The sequence below is a fragment of the Crinia signifera genome, chromosome 4, assembly GCF_055691185.1.
Source record: "Crinia signifera chromosome 4, ASM5569118v1, whole genome shotgun sequence".
Classification (NCBI taxonomy): domain Eukaryota; kingdom Metazoa; phylum Chordata; class Amphibia; order Anura; family Myobatrachidae; genus Crinia; species Crinia signifera.
Window position 1 is genome coordinate 340,455,995 of NC_139220.1, and position 22,062 is coordinate 340,478,056.

At 47.8% G+C, this 22,062-nt stretch overlaps 1 protein-coding gene across 1 annotated transcript; it reads right to left on the reverse strand.

Moving 5' to 3' along the window:
- Positions 1-1,129: 1,129 nt before the first annotated feature.
- On the reverse strand, positions 1,130-21,788 carry CTDNEP1 (CTD nuclear envelope phosphatase 1). Its single transcript, XM_083180706.1, is given in 9 exon segments — positions 1,130-1,218; positions 1,498-1,515; positions 1,518-1,608; positions 1,829-1,943; positions 2,090-2,163; positions 2,249-2,293; positions 2,295-2,368; positions 2,465-2,531; positions 21,449-21,788. Coding segments are annotated over 9 exon segments (675 nt in total). The 5' UTR covers positions 21,551-21,788.
- Positions 21,789-22,062: the final 274 nt, after the last annotated feature.

Sequence of the window (22,062 nt, forward strand, 5' to 3'; positions counted from 1 at the left end):
AGTGTATAGTGTGAAGACGGAGACCCCCCATATATCACATGTACGGTATCAGTGTATAGTGTGAAGGACGGAGACCCCCCCCCCCGTATATCACATGTACGCTATCAGTGTATAGTGTGAAGACGGAGACCCCCCCCCCTCCGTATATCACATGTACGCTATCAGTGTATAGTGTGTAGGACGGAGACCCCCCCCCCCCCCCGTGTATCACATGTATGCTATCAGTGTATAGTGTGAAGGACGGAGACCCCCCCCGTATATCACATGTACGCTATCAGTGTATAGTGTGAAGGACAGAGACCCCCCCGTATATCACATGTACGGTATCAGTGTATAGTGTGTAAGACGGAGACCCCCCCCCCCCCCCCCGTATATCACATGTACGGTATCAGTGTATAGTGTGTAGGACGGAGACCCCCATATATCACATGTACGGTATCAGTGTATAGTGTGAAGGACGGAGACCCCCCATATATCACATGTACGGTATCAGTGTATAGTGTGTAGGACGGAGACCCCCCCCCGTATATCACATGTACGGTATCAGTGTATAGTGTGTAGGACGGAGACCCCCCCCGTATATCACATGTACGCTATCAGTGTATAGTGTGAAGGACGGAGACCCCCCCCGTATATCACATGTACGGTATCAGTGTATAGTGTGAAGGACGGAGACCCCCCCCGTATATCACATGTACGGTATCAGTGTATAGTGTGAAGGACGGAGACCCCCCCCCATATATCACATGTACGGTATCAGTGTATAGTGTGAAGGACGGAGACCCCCCCCGTATATCACATGTACGGTATCAGTGTATAGTGTGTAGACGGAGACCCCCCCCGTATATCACATGTACGCTATCAGTGTATAGTGTGAAGGACGGAGACCCCCGTATATCACATGTACGGTATCAGTGTATAGTGTGAAGGACGGAGACCCCCCCCCTATATATCACATGTACTCTATCAGTGTATAGTGTGAAGGACGGAGACCCCCCCCCGTATATCACATGTACGCTATCAGTGTATAGGACGGAGACCCCCGTATATCACATGTACGCTATCAGTGTATAGGACGGAGACCCCCGTATATCAATGTACGCTATCAGTGTACAGTGTGAAGGATATCCTACCTCAAGGCGTCCAGCATTGGAAGCAGGTTGAGCAGGGCAGTGTCGCTGGGGTCACTGAACCAGGACTTGATAGGTATGGCATTATCTTGAAGAAAAAAAAAATCTCTTTATTGGAAGACTTGGAAATCATTACAGTCCCACTGTGCCAACATTATGGGTGCCCATCAGCAGCATAGGACAAGGCAGGAGAGAGGGGAATAGGTGCCTGAGATTGGTACAGCGGGATAGGTGGGGTTTGAGGGTGCAGGAAGAGGTGAGGGGGGGGGGGGGGCAGGAAGGGGGGAGAGAGGGAGGAGGTGGGGGCTTTGGAGGGAGGAAAGGTCCCATACCGGGATGTGTGTGAGGAATCGCAGGAGACTGGTACCTGGATGACTCCGGTAGGCCCCGGCGAGTTGTCCAGTATCACCACACTGGACAGATCGTTGTGAACTACAGAGAGATCCTTAATGTAGCTGCCCAGCTCCAGGGTACAGTGCTGCGGAGGGAGGAACAGCGTTATATACAGGGATGATACCACCTGTATTCTGTACACTGGCACTATGACCCCCCCCCCCCGTCACCCAGTAATGCTTTACATGGTATCGCTGGTGGGAATCACACCCATTTGCCCATAGGTGTGGATGTGGCACCTGCATCCTGTGAGCCACGCGTGTTACTAGCATGTGCATGACAAGTGATCTCTAGTGTAGACTCACCTGTCGGTAGAAGCGTCGGCGCAGGACACCTTTGTTATTATCTAGTTTATCAGCCACAGCAGAACCGTAAATCTCCATACTGGCTGTGAACACCACGAGCTCGTACCACTGACTGACGGAGGAGACAGGTATTATACTGTGTACAGAGGCGCCGACTAAGAGCGAACATGACGACATCCGCAGCCGTTACACTCCTCCGAGAACAGATGACGCATTAGCTACCCCCAGACTAAGACATGGGAGGTGCAAACACAGAAACTCACCACTTCAAGGAAGAAGTCGACATGTGGTCTCTTATGTACAAAGAATCGCACAGGATGTTTATCTATAACGACCTGCAGAGAGAGAGGCGTCCGTGTTAGTAACCGGCTCGGAGGCGCGCACAGCGAGATGGGTGACACAGACACTCAGCGCACAGACCTTCAGTATAAAATCAGGAGGCGTCCCAGGACGGACTGTTGGCCTGCAATACTCCATCGTGATGAGAGTGGATCAGGGTCTCATCTAAATCCAAAACCAGAACCTTCCTCTTCACTTGATCTGAGGAAATAAAACACAGGGTCAGGACTAGCACGTAAGGCAGGGGATGGGGGGAGATAGAAGGCCCAGGGGACCGGACCACAGGTTAGGACTTACTGAGTCTGTTCCTGGATGCAGGAGACAGTGGAAGGATGTCGTACCTCACAGTCTGATACTGTATAACCTGGTGATAAAGACATACAGAAATCCATGAAGGTGATGCTCACAGAATGGTAACCTGCCGACAGCGATCATCTCCAAATGTCACAGTCACTGACAGCATGCAGACAAGGAAGGGGAGGAGTCTGTGTGACATCACAGTGTTATAACCTGCCGACAGCGATCATCTCCAAATGTCACAGTCACTGACAGCATGCAGACAAGGAAGGGGGAGGAGTCTGTGTGACATCACAGTGTTATAACCTGCCGACAGCGATCATCTCCAAATGTCACAGTCACTGACAGCATGCAGACAAGGAAGGGAGGAGTCTGTGTGACATCACAGTGTTATAACCTGCCGACAGCGATCATCTCCAAATGTCACAGTCACTGACAGCATGCAGACAAGGAAGGGGAGGAGTCTGTGTGACATCACAGTGTTATAACCTGCCGGCAGCGATCATCTCCAAATGTCACAGTCACTGACAGCATGCAGACAAGGAAGGGGAGGGAGTCTGTGTGACATCACAGTGTTAAAACCTGCCGGCAGCGATCATCTCCAAATGTCACAGTCACTGACAGCATGCAGACAAGGAAGGGGAGGAGTCTGTGTGACATCACAGTGTTATAACCTGCCGGCAGCGATCATCTCCAAATGTCACAGTCACTGACAGCATGCAGACAAGGATAAGGGGAGGAGTCTGTGTGACATCACAGTGTTATAACCTGCCGGCAGGTTCATCTCCAAATGTCACAGTCACTGACAGCATGCAGACAAGGAAGGGGGAGTCTGTGTGACATCACAGTGTTATAACCTGCCGGCAGCGATCATCTCCCAAATGTCACAGTCACTGACAGCATGCAGACAAGGAAGGGGAGGAGTCTGTGTGACATCACAGTGTTATAACCAGCCGACAGCGATCATCTCCAAATGTCACAGTCACTGACAGCATGCAGACAAGGAAGGGGAGGAGTCTGTGTGACATCACAGTGTTATAACCTGCCGGCAGCGATCATCTCCAAATGTCACAGTCACTGACAGCATGCAGACAAGGAAGGGGAGGAGTCTGTGTGACATCACAGTGTTATAACCATGCGACAGCGATCATCTCCAAATGTCACAGTCACTGACAGCATGCAGACAAGGAAGGGGAGGAGTCTGTGTGACATCACAGTGTTATAACCTGCCGACAGCGATCATCTCCCAAATGTCACAGTCACTGACAGCATGCAGACAAGGAAGGGAGGAGTCTGTGTGACATCACAGTGTTATAACCTGCCGGCAGCGATCATCTCCAAATGTCACAGTCACTGACAGCATGCAGACAAGGAAGGGGAGGAGTCTGTGTGACATCACAGTGTTATAACCTGCCGGCAGCGATCATCTCCAAATGTCACAGTCACTGACAGCATGCAGACAAGGAAGGGGAGGAGTCTGTGTGACATCACAGTGTTATAACCTGCCGCAGCGATCATCTCCAAATGTCACAGTCACTGACAGCATGCAGACAAGGAAGGGGAGGAGTCTGTGTGACATCACAGTGTTATAACCAGGCCGACAGCGATCATCTCCAAATGTCACAGTCACTGACAGCATGCAGACAAGGAAGGGGAGGAGTCTGTGTGACATCACAGTGTTATAACCAGGCGACAGCGATCATCTCCAAATGTCACAGTCACTGACAGCATGCAGACAAGGAAGGGGAGGAGTCTGTGTGACATCACAGTGTTATAACCTGCCGGCAGCGATCATCTCCAAATGTCACAGTCACTGACAGCATGCAGACAAGGAAGGGGAGGAGTCTGTGTGACATCACAGTGTTATAACCTGCCGGCAGCGATCATCTCCAAATGTCACAGTCACTGACAGCATGCAGACAAGGAAGGGGAGGAGTCTGTGTGACATCACAGTGTTATAACCTGCCGGCAGCGATCATCTCCAAATGTCAGTCACTGACAGCATGCAGACAAGGAAGGGGAGGAGTCTGTGTGACATCACAGTGTTATAACCTGCCGGCAGCGATCATCTCCAAATGTCACAGTCACTGACAGCATGCAGACAAGGAAGGGGAGGAGTCTGTGTGACATCACAGTGTTATAACCTGCCGACAGCGATCATCTCCAAATGTCACAGTCACTGACAGCATGCAGACAAGGAAGGGGAGGAGTCTGTGTGACATCACAGTGTTATAACCTGCCGGCAGCGATCATCTCCAAATGTCACAGTCACTGACAGCATGCAGACAAGGAAGGGGAGGAGTCTGTGTGACATCACAGTGTTATAACCAGGCGACAGCGATCATCTCCAAATGTCACAGTCACTGACAGCATGCAGACAAGGAAGGGGAGGAGTCTGTGTGACATCACAGTGTTATAACCTGCCGGCAGCGATCATCTCCAAATGTCACAGTCACTGACAGCATGCAGACAAGGAAGGGGAGGAGTCTGTGTGACATCACAGTGTTATAACCTGCCGGCAGCGATCATCTCCAAATGTCACAGTCACTGACAGCATGCAGACAAGGAAGGGGAGGAGTCTGTGTGACATCACAGTGTTATAACCTGCCGGCAGCGATCATCTCCAAATGTCAGTCACTGACAGCATGCAGACAAGGAAGGGGAGGAGTCTGTGTGACATCACAGTGTTATAACCTGCCGGCAGCGATCATCTCCAAATGTCACAGTCACTGACAGCATGCAGACAAGGAAGGGGAGGAGTCTGTGTGACATCACAGTGTTATAACCTGCCGGCAGCGATCATCTCCAAATGTCACAGTCACTGACAGCATGCAGACAAGGAAGGGGAGGAGTCTGTGTGACATCACAGTGTTATAACCTGCCGACAGCGATCATCTCCAAATGTCACAGTCACTGACAGCATGCAGACAAGGAAGGGGAGGAGTCTGTGTGACATCACAGTGTTATAACCTGCCGGCAGCGATCATCTCCAAATGTCACAGTCACTGACAGCATGCAGACAAGGAAGGGGAGGAGTCTGTGTGACATCACAGTGTTATAACCTGCCGGCAGCGATCATCTCCAAATGTCACAGTCACTGACAGCATGCAGACAAGGAAGGGGAGGAGTCTGTGTGACATCACAGTGTTATAACCTGCCGGCAGCGATCATCTCCAAATGTCACAGTCACTGACAGCATGCAGACAAGGAAGGGGAGGAGTCTGTGTGACATCACAGTGTTATAACCTGCCGGCAGCGATCATCTCCAAATGTCACAGTCACTGACAGCATGCAGACAAGGAAGGGGAGGAGTCTGTGTGACATCACAGTGTTATAACCTGCCGACAGCGATCATCTCCAAATGTCAGTCACTGACAGCATGCAGACAAGGAAGCGGAGGAGTCTGTGTGACATCACAGTGTTATAACCTGCCGACAGCGATCATCTCCAAATGTCACAGTCACTGACAGCATGCAGACAAGAAAGGGGAGGAGTCTGTGTGACATCACAGTGTTATAACCTGCCGACAGCGATCATCTCCAAATGTCACAGTCACTGACAGCATGCAGACAAGGAAGGGGAGGAGTCTGTGTGACATCACAGTGTTATAACCTGCCGACAGCGATCATCTCCAAATGTCACAGTCACTGACAGCATGCAGACAAGGAAGGGGAGGAGTCTGTGTGACATCACAGTGTTATAACCTGCCGACAGCGATCATCTCCAAATGTCACAGTCACTGACAGCATGCAGACAAGGAAGGGGAGGAGTCTGTGTGACATCACAGTGTTATAACCTGCCGGCAGCGATCATCTCCAAATGTCACAGTCACTGACAGCATGCAGACAAGGAAGGGGAGGAGTCTGTGTGACATCACAGTGTTATAACCTGCCGACAGCGATCATCTCCAAATGTCACAGTCACTGACAGCATGCAGACAAGGAAGGGGAGGAGTCTGTGTGACATCACAGTGTTATAACCAGGCGACAGCGATCATCTCCAAATGTCACAGTCACTGACAGCATGCAGACAAGGAAGGGGAGGAGTCTGTGTGACATCACAGTGTTATAACCAGGCGACAGCGATCATCTCCAAATGTCACAGTCACTGACAGCATGCAGACAAGGAAGCGGAGGAGTCTGTGTGACATCACAGTGTTATAACCTGCCGACAGCGATCATCTCCAAATGTCAGTCACTGACAGCATGCAGACAAGGAAGGGGAGGAGTCTGTGTGACATCACAGTGTTATAACCTGCAGACAGCGATCATCTCCAAATGTCAGTCACTGACAGCATGCAGACAAGGAAGGGGAGGAGTCTGTGTGACATCACAGTGTTATAACCAGGCGACAGCGATCATCTCCAAATGTCACAGTCACTGACAGCATGCAGACAAGGAAGGGGAGGAGTCTGTGTGACATCACAGTGTTATAACCTGCCGACAGCGATCATCTCCAAATGTCACAGTCACCGACAGCATGCAGACAAGGAAGGGGAGGAGTCTGTGTGACATCATAGTGTTATAACCTGCAGACAGCGATCATCTCCAAATGTCAGTCACTGACAGCATGCAGACAAGGAAGCGGAGGAGTCTGTGTGACATCACAGTGTTATAACCTGCCGACAGCGATCATCTCCAAATGTCAGTCACTGACAGCATGCAGACAAGGAAGGGGAGGAGTCTGTGTGACATCACAGTGTTATAACCTGCCGACAGCGATCATCTCCAAATGTCACAGTCACTGACAGCATGCAGACAAGGAAGGGGAGGAGTCTGTGTGACATCACAGTGTTATAACCAGGCGACAGCGATCATCTCCAAATGTCACAGTCACTGACAGCATGCAGACAAGGAAGGGGAGGAGTCTGTGTGACATCAGTGTTATAACCAGGCGACAGCGATCATCTCCAAATGTCACAGTCACTGACAGCATGCAGACAAGGAAGGGGAGGAGTCTGTGTGACATCACAGTGTTATAACCAGGCGACAGCGATCATCTCCAAATGTCACAGTCACTGACAGCATGCAGACAAGGAAGGGGAGGAGTCTGTGTGACATCACAGTGTTATAACCAGGCGACAGCGATCATCTCCAAATGTCACAGTCACTGACAGCATGCAGACAAGGAAGGGGAGGAGTCTGTGTGACATCACAGTGTTATAACCTGCCGGCAGCGATCATCTCCAAATGTCACAGTCACTGACAGCATGCAGACAAGGAAGGGGAGGAGTCTGTGTGACATCACAGTGTTAAAACCTGCCGGCAGCGATCATCTCCAAATGTCACAGTCACTGACAGCATGCAGACAAGGAAGGGGAGGAGTCTGTGTGACATCACAGTGTTATAACCTGCCGGCAGCGATCATCTCCAAATGTCACTGACAGCATGCAGACAAGGAAGGGGAGGAGTCTGTGTGACATCACAGTGTTATAACCTGCCGGCAGCGATCATCTCCAAATGTCACAGTCACTGACAGCATGCAGACAAGGAAGGGGAGGAGTCTGTGTGACATCACAGTGTTATAACCTGCCGGCAGCGATCATCTCCAAATGTCACAGTCACTGACAGCATGCAGACAAGGAAGGGGAGGAGTCTGTGTGACATCATAGTGTTATAACCTGCCGACAGCGATCATCTCCAAATGTCAGTCACTGACAGCATGCAGACAAGGAAGGGGAGGAGTCTGTGTGACATCACAGTGTTATAACCAGACGGCACCAACGCTAACACGTAACTACTGGTGATCCCGTCTGTCACACAAGGGGCGGTGTGATATCACACCCATCCACGTCCCTCCTAATTCCAGCTGGCCAATCTGCATGTAGGCCTGCAATTCTCTCCCAGCATTTCCCATGCCTATGAAACATGGGTGCCACCATCTTGGATGCGGTCACATGATTACATAATCCCACCGGGTCCCGGGAGTCATACTACCATGATCCGCTCACACCACTGGCCACAAGGAGCGGCAGCCCAGGCACACAGAGCGGCAGCCCAGGCACACAGAGCGGCAGCCCAGGCACACAGAGCGGCAGCCCAGGCACACAGAGCGGCAGCCCAGGCACACAGAGCGGCAGCCCAGGCACACAGAGCGGCAGCCCAGGCACACAGAGCGGCAGCCCAGGCACACAGAGCGGCAGCCCAGGCACACAGAGCGGCAGCCCAGGCACACAGAGCGGCAGCCCAGGCACACAAAGTGGCAGCATCCCAGGCACACAAAGCAGCAGCATCCCAGGCACACAAAGCAGCAGCATCCCAGGCACACAAAGTGGCACCCCAGCTGTCACAGTCAACACATGTCGGCAGAACAGACAAGTTTATTCCCTGGATCAATAGGTACTCTACTGTGAGCAATGATGTAACACAATTTGTTAAACGTATGTGGCCCACGGTAAATCCGGATAGAGTTATCTCTCCATAATACAAGGTTAATGCCGGCATACTAGTAAGACTTGATGTGGCAGACCTGGCTAGACCTGTAACGGCTGTACAACCTGTAGTTCTCCTCAAACATCCTTACAGTGGTAAGGTGGTCACATTAACCATATACTTACATGTATAATACACGTCATCTATTGCCCATGTGGCTTAGTTTATGTTGGAAAGGCAGAGACTACATGTCGTGAAAGACTGGCCAATGGATACGTGCAGCCCTAATGTCAGGGAGAAGCGATGGCCATACAATCGCCAGCCTGCGCACCAGAATAATTCACCATATCCCCACCACGTCTCAGGGGGGATGGAAGGTAAATGGGTGATCAAATTGGATTCATTGGCACCTAGGGGTCTTAATGAGAAAGTGGGGTTACACTGCTTTCTATGAAATAAGTCCATTCTGGTTATAGGATAAGATCACCCTTATGCTATGTACACACTGTACTTTTTGCCTTCCGATGTTGACGATAAAGTCAACATCAGATCGGAATCGGATGCAGATTGCAAGGGTTTTAACCCTTCAGATCCCGATCAGATTCTTGTCTGCCATGACTATATAGTGCAGATCGGATCGGATGGTGGACAGTATCTGAAGGCACATCTGACTGTGTGTACACACCATTAGTTTAGAACTTCTACAAACGTAATTGATACATTTAGTCATTTTGGATATATAGAGATTTAACCCTTTTTCTGATATGTAATTGTAGTAGCAGTTATCGCATGTAATAGTCCTTGAAGTTTATTTGTTTTCTATAATGTTTTTTATTCTTGTATACGCTGTATGTATCTTTAATAAGGCGCAGGTGGCAGTAATTGGTCCATAGTACCGTCCGACTAACTCAACCCGTGCTCTCATGTAATTGAGGACCGGGCACAGGTGTGGACGGGGCGGGGTGTGGACCAATGCTCCCTCTGGATTGGTGAAGGTGTCTCTCGTTTGAATAAAGCTATGCTGTGGATGCATTTTTAATTGTTCCCTGACGATGGGAGTACATGTCGGAATAAACACCGCTTTGTTTGCATAAAGAAGTCTGATGAGTGCCTCTTCTATTCTTTGATATATCTATCTATATCTTCCCCAAAAGCGGTGAAGCACCAATCAATTGAACCAGTCCATGTGCTCCGACCTGCTTTCCATGATGTATACAACAAGGATCTTCCAATTATTAGTATCTTCAGATAAATGTCAAAATGACCCAACGCGTTTCGTCTAAAAAGACTTCATCAGGGGCACAATTAACAGTCTACATGAACAAGAATTTCTGTATACAGAGTAAAACATGGACTTTCTTTACAGAGAATCAATTCATATAGGCTTTTGACTGTAATTTAGGAATAAAGGTGAGGAACGAGAGAAGAAGGATGGGGATGAACATATAACAAATGGTATTATGGAATACCTTCTCATGAGTTTCTACATAGCCAATGGGCACAAGTTTTGCATTTACCCTAACTAATGTAGATAAAAGGGAACACAAGCTAAACCCTAATAGGACCTCTTCTTTTTTGTAGGTCCATTTTAATCTTACAACAGAGTCACCAGACGTGATCCTATCATTATGATATTTCGGTATGTACATTTGTCATCTGCATTTATAAGCTCTAACACTACATTGAAGTTATAGGGATATAGACTTACCCACGCTATGGAGATGAATACTTTATTTGGATCTTTGGAAAATTGTTTCCATTGCCACTCATGAGAAGGTATTCCATAATAACAATTGTTATATGTTCATCCCCATCACCTTACCACCACTCTCGTTCCTCACCATTATTCCTAAATTACAGTCAAAAGCCTATATGAATTGATTCTCTGTAAAGAAAGTCCATGTTTTACTCTGTATACTGAAATTCTTGTTTATGTATGCTTATATTTGTAGACTGTTAATTGTGCCCCTGATGAAGTCTTTTTAGACGAAACGCGTTTTGACATTTATCTGAAGATACTAATAAAAACATGAATTGGAAGATCCTTGTTGTAGGCATCACGGAAAGCACGTCGGAGTACATGGACTGGTTCAATTGATTGGCACTTCACCACTATTGGGGAGGATATTGTGGGTATTGGTCCCTAAAACCCTCAGGGACTTTTGTGGTTTAGCTGCCTCACATTTGTGAATTTTGTATATATTTAGCTTACGAGCTGTACATTGGTTTACTAGCATATAGCCCGTATTGGAAAGTGTATATATATATATATATATATATATATATATATATATATATATAGGCTAGAAAAGAAGACTAGCACTCGTAGGTCTTTCTTAGAACTTTGTATTCAGCAAACCAACGTTTCGGGGCAACGCCCCTTTGTCAAGGTGTGTGTGAACACACACCTTGACAAAGGGGCGTTGCCCCGAAACGTTGGTTTGCTGAATACAAAGTTCTAAGAAAGACCTACGAGTGCTAGTCTTCTTTTCTAGCCTACACTGTTTACTGAGACAGGCACCGGGGCCATTACTGTTTGGAGTGAGTGCCGGACCGTACTGCGACTATATATATATATATATATATATATATATATATATATATATATATATATATATATATATATATATATATATATATATATATATATATATATATATATATATATATATATATATATATATATATATATATATACACACATACACACACACACACACACACACACACATATATATACACACATACATACACACATACATACACACACACACACACACACACACACACACACACACACACATATATATAACAATTGTATCCGGCACTCCCTGATGCTGATGTGTAGAGCTGCTCTGGTGCCCTCCTATGAGGCAGGATACCCCCTGCACTGGTATGTAGGAAGCAGCGACGGGCAGTATAAACAAGCATTAGACCGTACCCTAAAACGTGCAACAGACCAACACATGTAAACTTCAATCGACCCAGAGCAAATCCAACCCCATTGTTCTGGTCATTTATCCCACCCCTAAGGTGCACAAAAGCCTGACAAACCCGCCGGGATGCCCGATAATCTCGGCATGTGGGTCCCTCTGTCAGCCTGTTGCACAGTTTTTGGACTTGTTGGTTCAACCACTTATATATTACAGCAACCCTACTATTTAAAGGATACTACCCAACTTCTTGTCAAGCGTAAAGCTTAGAGGACAGCACCAGACAACTTAATCTTACGTACAAAAACCTATACACTGTAATTCCTCAGTTCGGGACTTGTTACATACCAACAGATTTGACAGTGTGGACATTTCACTATTCCTTGAATTTACTTACACCGCGGTAAATATTATCTCCAGCTTAGCGGCTGTGCAATGGGGTCCAACAAGGCCCTATCATTAGCAAACATCTTTATTTTCGGGATGGAGAAAAACGTATTTTCTACTCTAGACATCAGCCAGTATATTCATCTATACACACGATATATCGATGATTTGCTTCTTCTATGGACTGGACCTGGGGACGTGCTACTAAATCTCATAACCAACATCAACAACATGGCGACACCCATTAAACTTACTCAAACACACAGTTACACAACCATCGATTATTTGGATGTCACAATCAGCATCGAGAACCATCAAATCAAGACTGCAATTTTCCACAAAGCTACAGATAAAAACCGCTCCGACATTTCCCTATCACACCTGTCTTATGTCAGGGGCACTTACACAATCATTTCACATCATTTCAGTTTCCCAGGGGGCCGGAAACTAACCCATTACACAACCGCAGCCCTGAACATCCGCTCGCCCCTCACCAGCGGGAGCACCTACCATAAAGCGGGGCCATATTTCACACATTAAAGGGATATATATATATATATATATATATATATATATATATATATATATATATATATATATATATATATATATATATATATATATATATAGTACACAGGGGTATATACACTGCATATGGGATATAAAGAGAGTTGTAGTAAACAGAGAGTACAGTCAAAGGAGCGAAAGGTTACAAGTGGAGTACCCCAGGGATCTGTACTTGGACCGGTGCTTTTTAATATCTTTATTGGTGATATTGCAAATGGAATTGAGGGTAAAATGTGCCTTTTTGCAGATGACACAAAGGTATGCAACAGGGTAGACACACCAGAAGGGGTAAAACAAATGATTGAGGATCTAGGCAGATTAGAGACATGGTCAAGAGAATGGCAACTACAGTTTAATGCCAAAAAATGCAAAATCATGCACTTGGGTCTCAGAAATCCAAAGACTCAATCTAGTATAAATGGCACTATAATGGAAACTACTGAGGAAGAGAGGGATCTAGGTGTCACTATTTCAGGGGACTTAAAAGCAGGTAGGCAATGTAACAAAGCAATGAAGAAGGCAAGTCAGATGCTTGGTTGCATAGGGAGAGGTATCAGCAGTAGAAAGAAAGAAGTAATAATGCCACTGTATAGGTCATTGGTACGACCTCATCTAGAGTATTGTGTTCAGTTCTGGAGGCCATATCTCCAGAAGGATATAAATACATTAGAGACTGTACAAAGAAGAGCAACTAAAATGGTGCAACTACATCACAAAACGTACCAGGAAAGACTAAAATATCTTAATATGTATACTTTAGAGGAGAGAAGGGAAAGGGGGGACATGATAGAAACTTTCACATATATCAGGGGTTTTAACAAGGTACAGGTGGGAGACATTCTTCACAGGAAGAGGAGCAGCAGAACACGAGGACATGCACTGACACTAGAGGGAGGAAGGTACAGGTGGGAGACATTCGTCACAGGAAGAGGAGCAGCAGAACACGAGGACATGCACTGACACTAGAGGGAGGAAGGTACAGGTGGGAGACATTCGTCACAGGAAGAGGAGCAGCAGAACACGAGGACATGCACTGACACTAGAGGGAGGAAGGTACAGGTGGGAGACATTAGTCACAGGAAGAGGAGCAGCAGAACACGAGGACATGCACTGACACTAGAGGGAGGAAGGTACAGGTGGGAGACATTAGTCACAGGAAGAGGAGCAGCAGAACACGAGGACATGCACTGACACTAGAGGGAGGAAGGTACAGGTGGGAGACATCAGTCACAGGAAGAGGAGCAGCAGAACACAAGGACATGCACTGACACTAGAGGGAGGAAGGTACAGGTGGGAGACATTCTTCACAGGAAGAGGAGCAGCAGAACACGAGGACATGCACTGACACTAGGGGTAGGAAGGTACAGGTGGGAGACATTCTTCACAGGAAGAGGAGCAGCAGAACACGAGGACATGCACTGACACTAGAGGGAGGAAGGTACAGGTGGGAGACATTAGTCACAGGAAGAGGAGCAACAGAACACGAGGACACGCACTGACACTAGAGGGAGAAAGGTACAGGTGGGAGACAGTCACAGGAAGAGGAGCAGCAGAACACGAGGACATGCACTGACACTAGGGGTAGGAAGGTACAGGTGGGAGACATTCTTCACAGGAAGAGGAGCAGCGGAACACGAGGACATGCACTGACACTAGGGGGAGGAAGGTACAGGTGGGAGACATTCTTCACAGGAAGAGGAGCAGCAGAACACGAGGACATGCACTGACACTAGGGGGAGGAAGGTACAGGTGGGAGACATTCTTCACAGGAAGAGGAGCAGCAGAACACGAGGACATGCACTGACACTAGAGGGAGGAAGGTACAGGTGGGAGACATTAGTCACAGGAAGAGGAGCAGCAGAACACGAGGACATGCACTGACACTAGAGGGAGGAAGGTACAGGTGGGAGACATTAGTCACAGGAAGAGGAGCAACAGAACACGAGGACACGCACTGACACTAGGGGGAGGAAGGTACAGGTGGGAGACATTCTTCACAGGAAGAGGAGCAGCAGAACACGATGACATGCACTGACACTAGAGGGAGGAAGGTACAGGTGGGAGACATTCTTCACAGGAAGAGGAGCAGCAGAACACGAGGACACGCACTGACACTAGAGGGAGGAAGATACAGGTGGGAGACATTAGTCACAGAAAGAGGAGCAGCAGAACACGAGGACACGCACTGACACTAGAGGGAGGAAGATACAGGTGGGAGACATTAGTCACAGGAAGAGGAGCAGCAGAACACGAGGACACGCGCTGACACTAGAGGGAGGAAGGTACAGGTGGGAGACATTCTTCACAGGAAGAGGAGCAGCAGAACACGAGGACACGCGCTGACACTAGGGGGAGGAAGGTACAGGTGGGAGACATTCTTCACAGGAAGAGGAGCAGCAGAACACGAGGACACGCGCTGACACTAGGGGGAGGAAGGTACAGGTGGGAGACATTCTTCACAGGAAGAGGAGCAGCAGAACACGAGGACATGCGCTGACACTAGGGGGAGGAAGGTACAGGTGGGAGACATTAGTCACAGGAAGAGGAGCAGCAGAACACGAGGACACGCACTGACACTATGGGGAGGAAGGTACAGGTGGGAGACATTAGTCACAGGAAGAGGAGCAGCAGAACACGAGGACACGCACTGACACTAGAGGGAGGAAGGTGCAGGTGGGAGACAGTCACAGGAAGAGGAGCAGCAGAACACGAGGACATGCACTGACAGTAGAGGGAGGAAGGTGCAGGTGGGAGACATTAGTCACAGGAAGAGGAGCAGCAGAACACGAGGACACGCGCTGACACTAGAGGGAGGAAGGTACAGGTGGAAGACATTCTTCACAGGAAGAGGAGCAGCAGAACACGAGGACACGCGCTGACACTGGGGGGAGGAAGGTACAGGTGGGAGACATTCTTCACAGGAAGAGGAGCAGCAGAACACGAGGACACGCACTGACACTATGGGGAGGAAGGTACAGGTGGGAGACATTAGTCACAGGAAGAGGAGCAGCAGAACACGAGGACACGCACTGACACTAGAGGGAGGAAGGTGCAGGTGGGAGACATTAGTCACAGGAAGAGGAGCAGCAGAACACGAGGACATGCACTGACACTAGAGGGAGGAAGGTGCAGGTGGGAGACATTAGTCACAGGAAGAGGAGCAGCAGAACACGAGGACACGCACCGACATTAGAGGGAGGAAGGTACAGGTGGGAGACATTAGTCACAGGAAGAGGAGCAGCAGAACACAAGGACACGCACCGACACTAGAGGGAGGAAGGTACAGGTGGGAGACATTCTTCACAGGAAGAGGAGCATCAGAACACGAGGACATGCACCGACACTAGAGGGAGGAAGGTACAGGTGGGAGACATTAGTCACAGGAAGAGGAGCAGCAGAACACGAGGACACGCACCGACACTAGAGGGAGGAAGGTACAGGTGGGAGACATTAGTCACAGGAAGAGGAGCAGCAGAACACGAGGACATGCACTGACACTGGGGGGAGGAAGGTACAGGTGGGAGACATTCTTCACAGGAAGAGGAGCAGCAGAACACGAGGACATGCACTGACACTAGGGGGAGGAAGGTACAGGTGGGAGACATTCTTCACAGGAAGAGGAGCATCAGAACACGAGGACATGCACTGACACTAGGGGGAGGAAGGTACAGGTGGGAGACATTAGTCACAGGAAGAGGAGCAGCAGAACACGAGGACACGCACTGACACTAGGGGGAGGAAGGTACAGGTGGGAGACATTCTTCACAGGAAGAGGAGCAACAGAACACCAGGACACGCACTGACACTAGGGGGAGGAAGGTACAGATGGGAGACATTAGTCACAGGAAGAGGAGCAGCAGAACACGAGGACACGCGCTGACACTAGGGGGAGGAAGGTACAGGTGGGAGACATTAGTCACAGGAAGAGGAGTAACAGAATACGAGGACAGGCACTGACACTAGGGGGAGGAAGGTACAGGTGGGAGACATTGTTCACAGGAAGAGGAGCAACAGAACACGAGGACATGCACTGAAACTAGAGGGAGGAAGATTCAGGGGAAATGTGAGGAAGAATTTTTTCACAGAAAGAGTAGTAGATAAGTGGAATAGCCTCCCATCAGAGGTGGTAGACGCAAATACAGTAGTACAATTTAAACATGCTTGGGATAAGCATATTGATATCCTTACATAAAAATAAGGATCAAATATGGTTTGAGGTAACATGTTTAAAAAAAGGGGCAGACTAGATGGGCCAAGTGGTTCTTATCTGCCGTCAAATTCTATGTTTCTATATATATATATATATATATATATATATATATATATATATTACACTGGGGTATATAGACTGTATAGGGGGTATATACACTGTGTATGGGGTATATAATAGTATACAGGGATACTCACGGTGCTGACCTGTCTCCTAGGGATATACAGGAAGAAGCTCTGGGTATAAACACTGTATGTGGAATATATATATATATATATATATATATATATATATATATATATATATATATATATATATACACACATATACATACATACATATACACACACACACACACACACACACACACACTGTATAGGGGGTATATACACTGTATAGGGGGTATATACACTGTATAGGGGTATATATAATACACAGGGGTATATACAATGTATATGGGGGATATATACTGTATAGGGGTATATAATAGTATACAGGGGTACTCGCGGTGCGGACCTGTCTCCTTGGGATATACAGGAGGAAGCTACTAGTATATATACTGCATATGGGTTATATATAGTACACAGGGGTATATACAATGTAAATGGCGTATATATACTGTATAAGGGGTATATAATATAATAGTATACTGGGGTATATACACTGTATATGGGGTATAAAATAGTATGCTGGGGTACTCACTCAGGATATACAGGAGGAAGCTCTGGGTATATACACTGGATATGGGCTATATAATAGTATACAGGGGGTATAGACACTGTACAGGGGGTATATAGATAGTATACAGGAGGGATATACTCTGTATAGGGGGGATATACTCTGTATACAGGGGGGATATACACTGTATACAGGAGGTATATACACTGTATACAGGAGGTATATACACTGTATACAGGAGGTATATACACTGTATACAGGAGGTATATACACTGTATACGGGGATATACACTGTATACGGGGTATATAGATAGTATACAGGAGGTATGTACACTGTATATGGGGTATATATAGATAGTATACAGGAGGGTATATATAGATAGTATACAGGAGGGTATATAGACTGTATACAGGGGGTATATATAGATAGTATACAGGAGGGTATATACACTGTATACAGGGGGTATATACACTGTATACAGGGGGTATATACACTGTATACAGGGGATACACACACTGTATACAGGGGATACACACACTGTATACAGGGGATACACACACTGTATACAGGGGATACACACACTGTATACAGGGGATACACACACTGTATACAGGGGATACACACACTGTATACAGGGGATACACACACACTGTATACAGGGGATACACACACACTGTATACAGGGGATACACACACACTGTATACAGGGGGTACACACACACTGTATACAGGGGATACACACACACTGTATACAGGGGATACACACACACTGTATACAGGGGATACACACACACTGTATACAGGGGGTACACACACACTGTATACAGGGGGTACACACACACTGTATACAGGGGGTACACACACACTGTATACAGGGGGTACACACACACTGTATACAGGGGGTACACACACACTGTATACAGGGGGTACACACACACTGTATACAGGGGGTACACACACACTGTATACAGGGGGTACACACACACTGTATACAGGGGGTACACACACACTGTATACAGGGGGTACACACACACTGTATACAGGGGGTACACACACACTGTATACAGGGGGTATACACACACTGTATACAGGGGGTATACACACTGTATACAGGGGGTATACACACACTGTATACAGGGGGTATACACACACTGTATACAGGGGGTATACACACACTGTATACAGGGGGTATACACACACTGTATACAGGGGGTATACACACACTGTATACAGGGGGTATACACACACTGTATACAGGGGGTATACACACACTGTATACAGGGGGTATACACACACTGTATACAGGGGGTATACACACACTGTATACAGGGGGTATACACACACTGTATACAGGGGGTATACACACACTGTATACAGGGGGTATACACACACTGTATACAGGGGGTATACACACACTGTATACAGGGGGTATACACACACTGTATACAGGGGGTATACACACACTGTATACAGGGGGTATACACACACTGTATACAGGGGGTATACACACACTGTATACAGGGGGTATACACACACTGTATACAGGGGGTATACACACACTGTATACAGGGGGTATACACACACTGTATACAGGGGGTATACACACACTGTATACAGGGGGTATACACACACTGTATACAGGGGGTATACACACACTGTATACAGGGGGTATACACACACTGTATACAGGGGGTATACACACACTGTATACAGGGGGTATACACACACTGTATACAGGGGGTATACACACACTGTATACAGGGGGTATACACACACTGTATACAGGGGGTATACACACACTGTATACAGGGGGTATACACACACTGTATACAGGGGGTATACACACACTGTATACAGGGGGTATACACACACTGTATACAGGGGGTATACACACACTGTATACAGGGGGTATACACACACTGTATACAGGGGGTATACACACACTGTATACAGGGGGTATACACACACTGTATACAGGGGGTATACACACACTGTATACAGGGGGTATACACACACTGTATACAGGGGGTATACACACACTGTATACAGGGGGTATATACACTGTATACAGGGGGTATATACACTGTATACAGGGGGTATATACACTGTATACAGGGGGTATATACACTGTATACAGGGGGTATATACACTGTATACAGGGGGTATATACACTGTATACAGGGGGTATATACACTGTATACAGGGGGTATATACACTGTATACAGGGGGTATATACACTGTATACGGGGGGTATATACACTGTATACGGGGGGTATGCACACTGTATACGGGGGGTATGCACACTGTATACGGGGGGTATGCACACTGTATACGGGGGGTATGCACTGTATACGGGGGGTATGCACTGTATACGGGGGGTATGCACTGTATGGGGGGGTATGCACTGTATGGGGGGGTATGCACTGTATAGGGGTATGCACTGTATAGGGGTATGCACTGTATAGGGGTATGCACTGTATAGGGGTATGCACTGTATAGGGGTATGCACTGTATAGGGGTATGCACTGTATAGGGGTATGCACTGTATAGGGGTATGCACTGTATAGGGGTATGCACTGTATAGGGGTATGCACTGTATAGGGGTATGCACTGTATAGGGGGTATGCACTGTATAGGGGGTATGCACTGTATAGGGGGTATGCACTGTATAGGGGGTATGCACTGTATAGGGGGTATGCACTGTATAGGGGGTATGCACTGTATAGGGGGTATGCACTGTATAGGGGGTATGCACTGTATAGGGGGTATGCACTGTATAGGGGGTATGCACTGTATAGGGGGTATGCACTGTATAGGGGGTATGCACTGTATAGGGGGTATGCACTGTATAGGGGGTATGCACTGTATAGGGGGTATGCACTGTATAGGGGGTATGCACTGTATAGGGGGTATGCACTGTATAGGGGGTATGCACTGTATAGGGGGTATGCACTGTATAGGGGGTATGCACTGTATAGGGGGTATGCACTGTATAGGGGGTATGCACTGTATAGGGGGTATGCACTGTATAGGGGGTATGCACTGTATAGGGGGTATGCACTGTATAGGGGGTATGCACTGTATAGGGGGTATGCACTGTATAGGGGGTACATAGATATTATACAGGGGTATATAAACTGTATATGGGGTGTATATATACTGTATAGGGGGTATATAGATAGTATACAGGGGTATATACACTGTATAGGGGGTATATAGATAGCATACAGGGGTATATACACTGTATAGGGGGTATATAGATAGTATACAGGAGGTATATACACTGTATATGGGGGTATATACACTGTATAGGGGGTATATACACTGTATAGGGGGGTATATACACTGTATAGGGGGGTATATACACTGTATAGGGGGGTATATACACTGTATAGGGGGGTATATACACCGTATAGGGGGTATATAGATAGTATACAGGGGTATATACACTGTATAGGGGGTATATAGATAGTATACAGGGGTATATACACCGTATAGGGGGTATATAGATAGTATACAGGGGTATATACACTGTATAGGGGGTATATAGATAGTATACAGGGGTATATACACTGTATAGGGGGTATATAGATAGTATACAGGAGGTATATACACTGTACAGGGGTATATACACTGTATAGGGGGTATATAGATAGTATACAGGGGTATATACACTGTATAGGGGGTATATAGATAGTATACAGGGGTATATACACCGTATAGGGGGTATATAGATAGTATACAGGGGTATATACACTGTATAGGGGGTATATAGATAGTATACAGGGGTATATACACTGTATAGGGGGTATATAGATAGTATATAGGGGTACTCACGGTGCGGACCTGTCTCCTCAGGATATACAGGAGGAAGCTCCACAGTTTGGCCGCGAACGCCACGAATCCTCGCAGGCCGAGCAGCCCCGGATTCCGCATCATCCCGGGAGAGGGGTCGGGGGGTCTCCGGTGGGGGGTGTGGGCCGGGCGGGCGGGTGACAGGCAAGGGGGAGGGCGGCGGGTTCAGTATCTCACATCCCGGGAACAGAACCACTGCGGACCCGACTGACAGCCGCCATGGCTGAGCACCGCGTCACTTCCGCTCACAGGACCTCCCACACCGCGCATGCGTCAGCCGACCGGCCGGGGACACACCGCGCATGCGACGCCTGACCCGCCGGGAACACACCGCGCATGCGTCAGCCGACCAGCCGGGGACACACCGCGCATGCGTCAGCCGACCAGCCGGGAACACATCGCGCATGCGCCGCCTGACCCGCCGGGAACACACCGCGCATGCGCTGGAGCGCAGTTTACGGGCGCACAGTGCGCATGTGCGGATGCCGCGCCCCAGCAGGTATAATGGCCGGGAGATGGCTGCCGGCTGCTGTGCTGTTATGTATAGGGCTGACATCTGTACATTGGTGATCTATAGGCACAGACCTGCCCTCAGA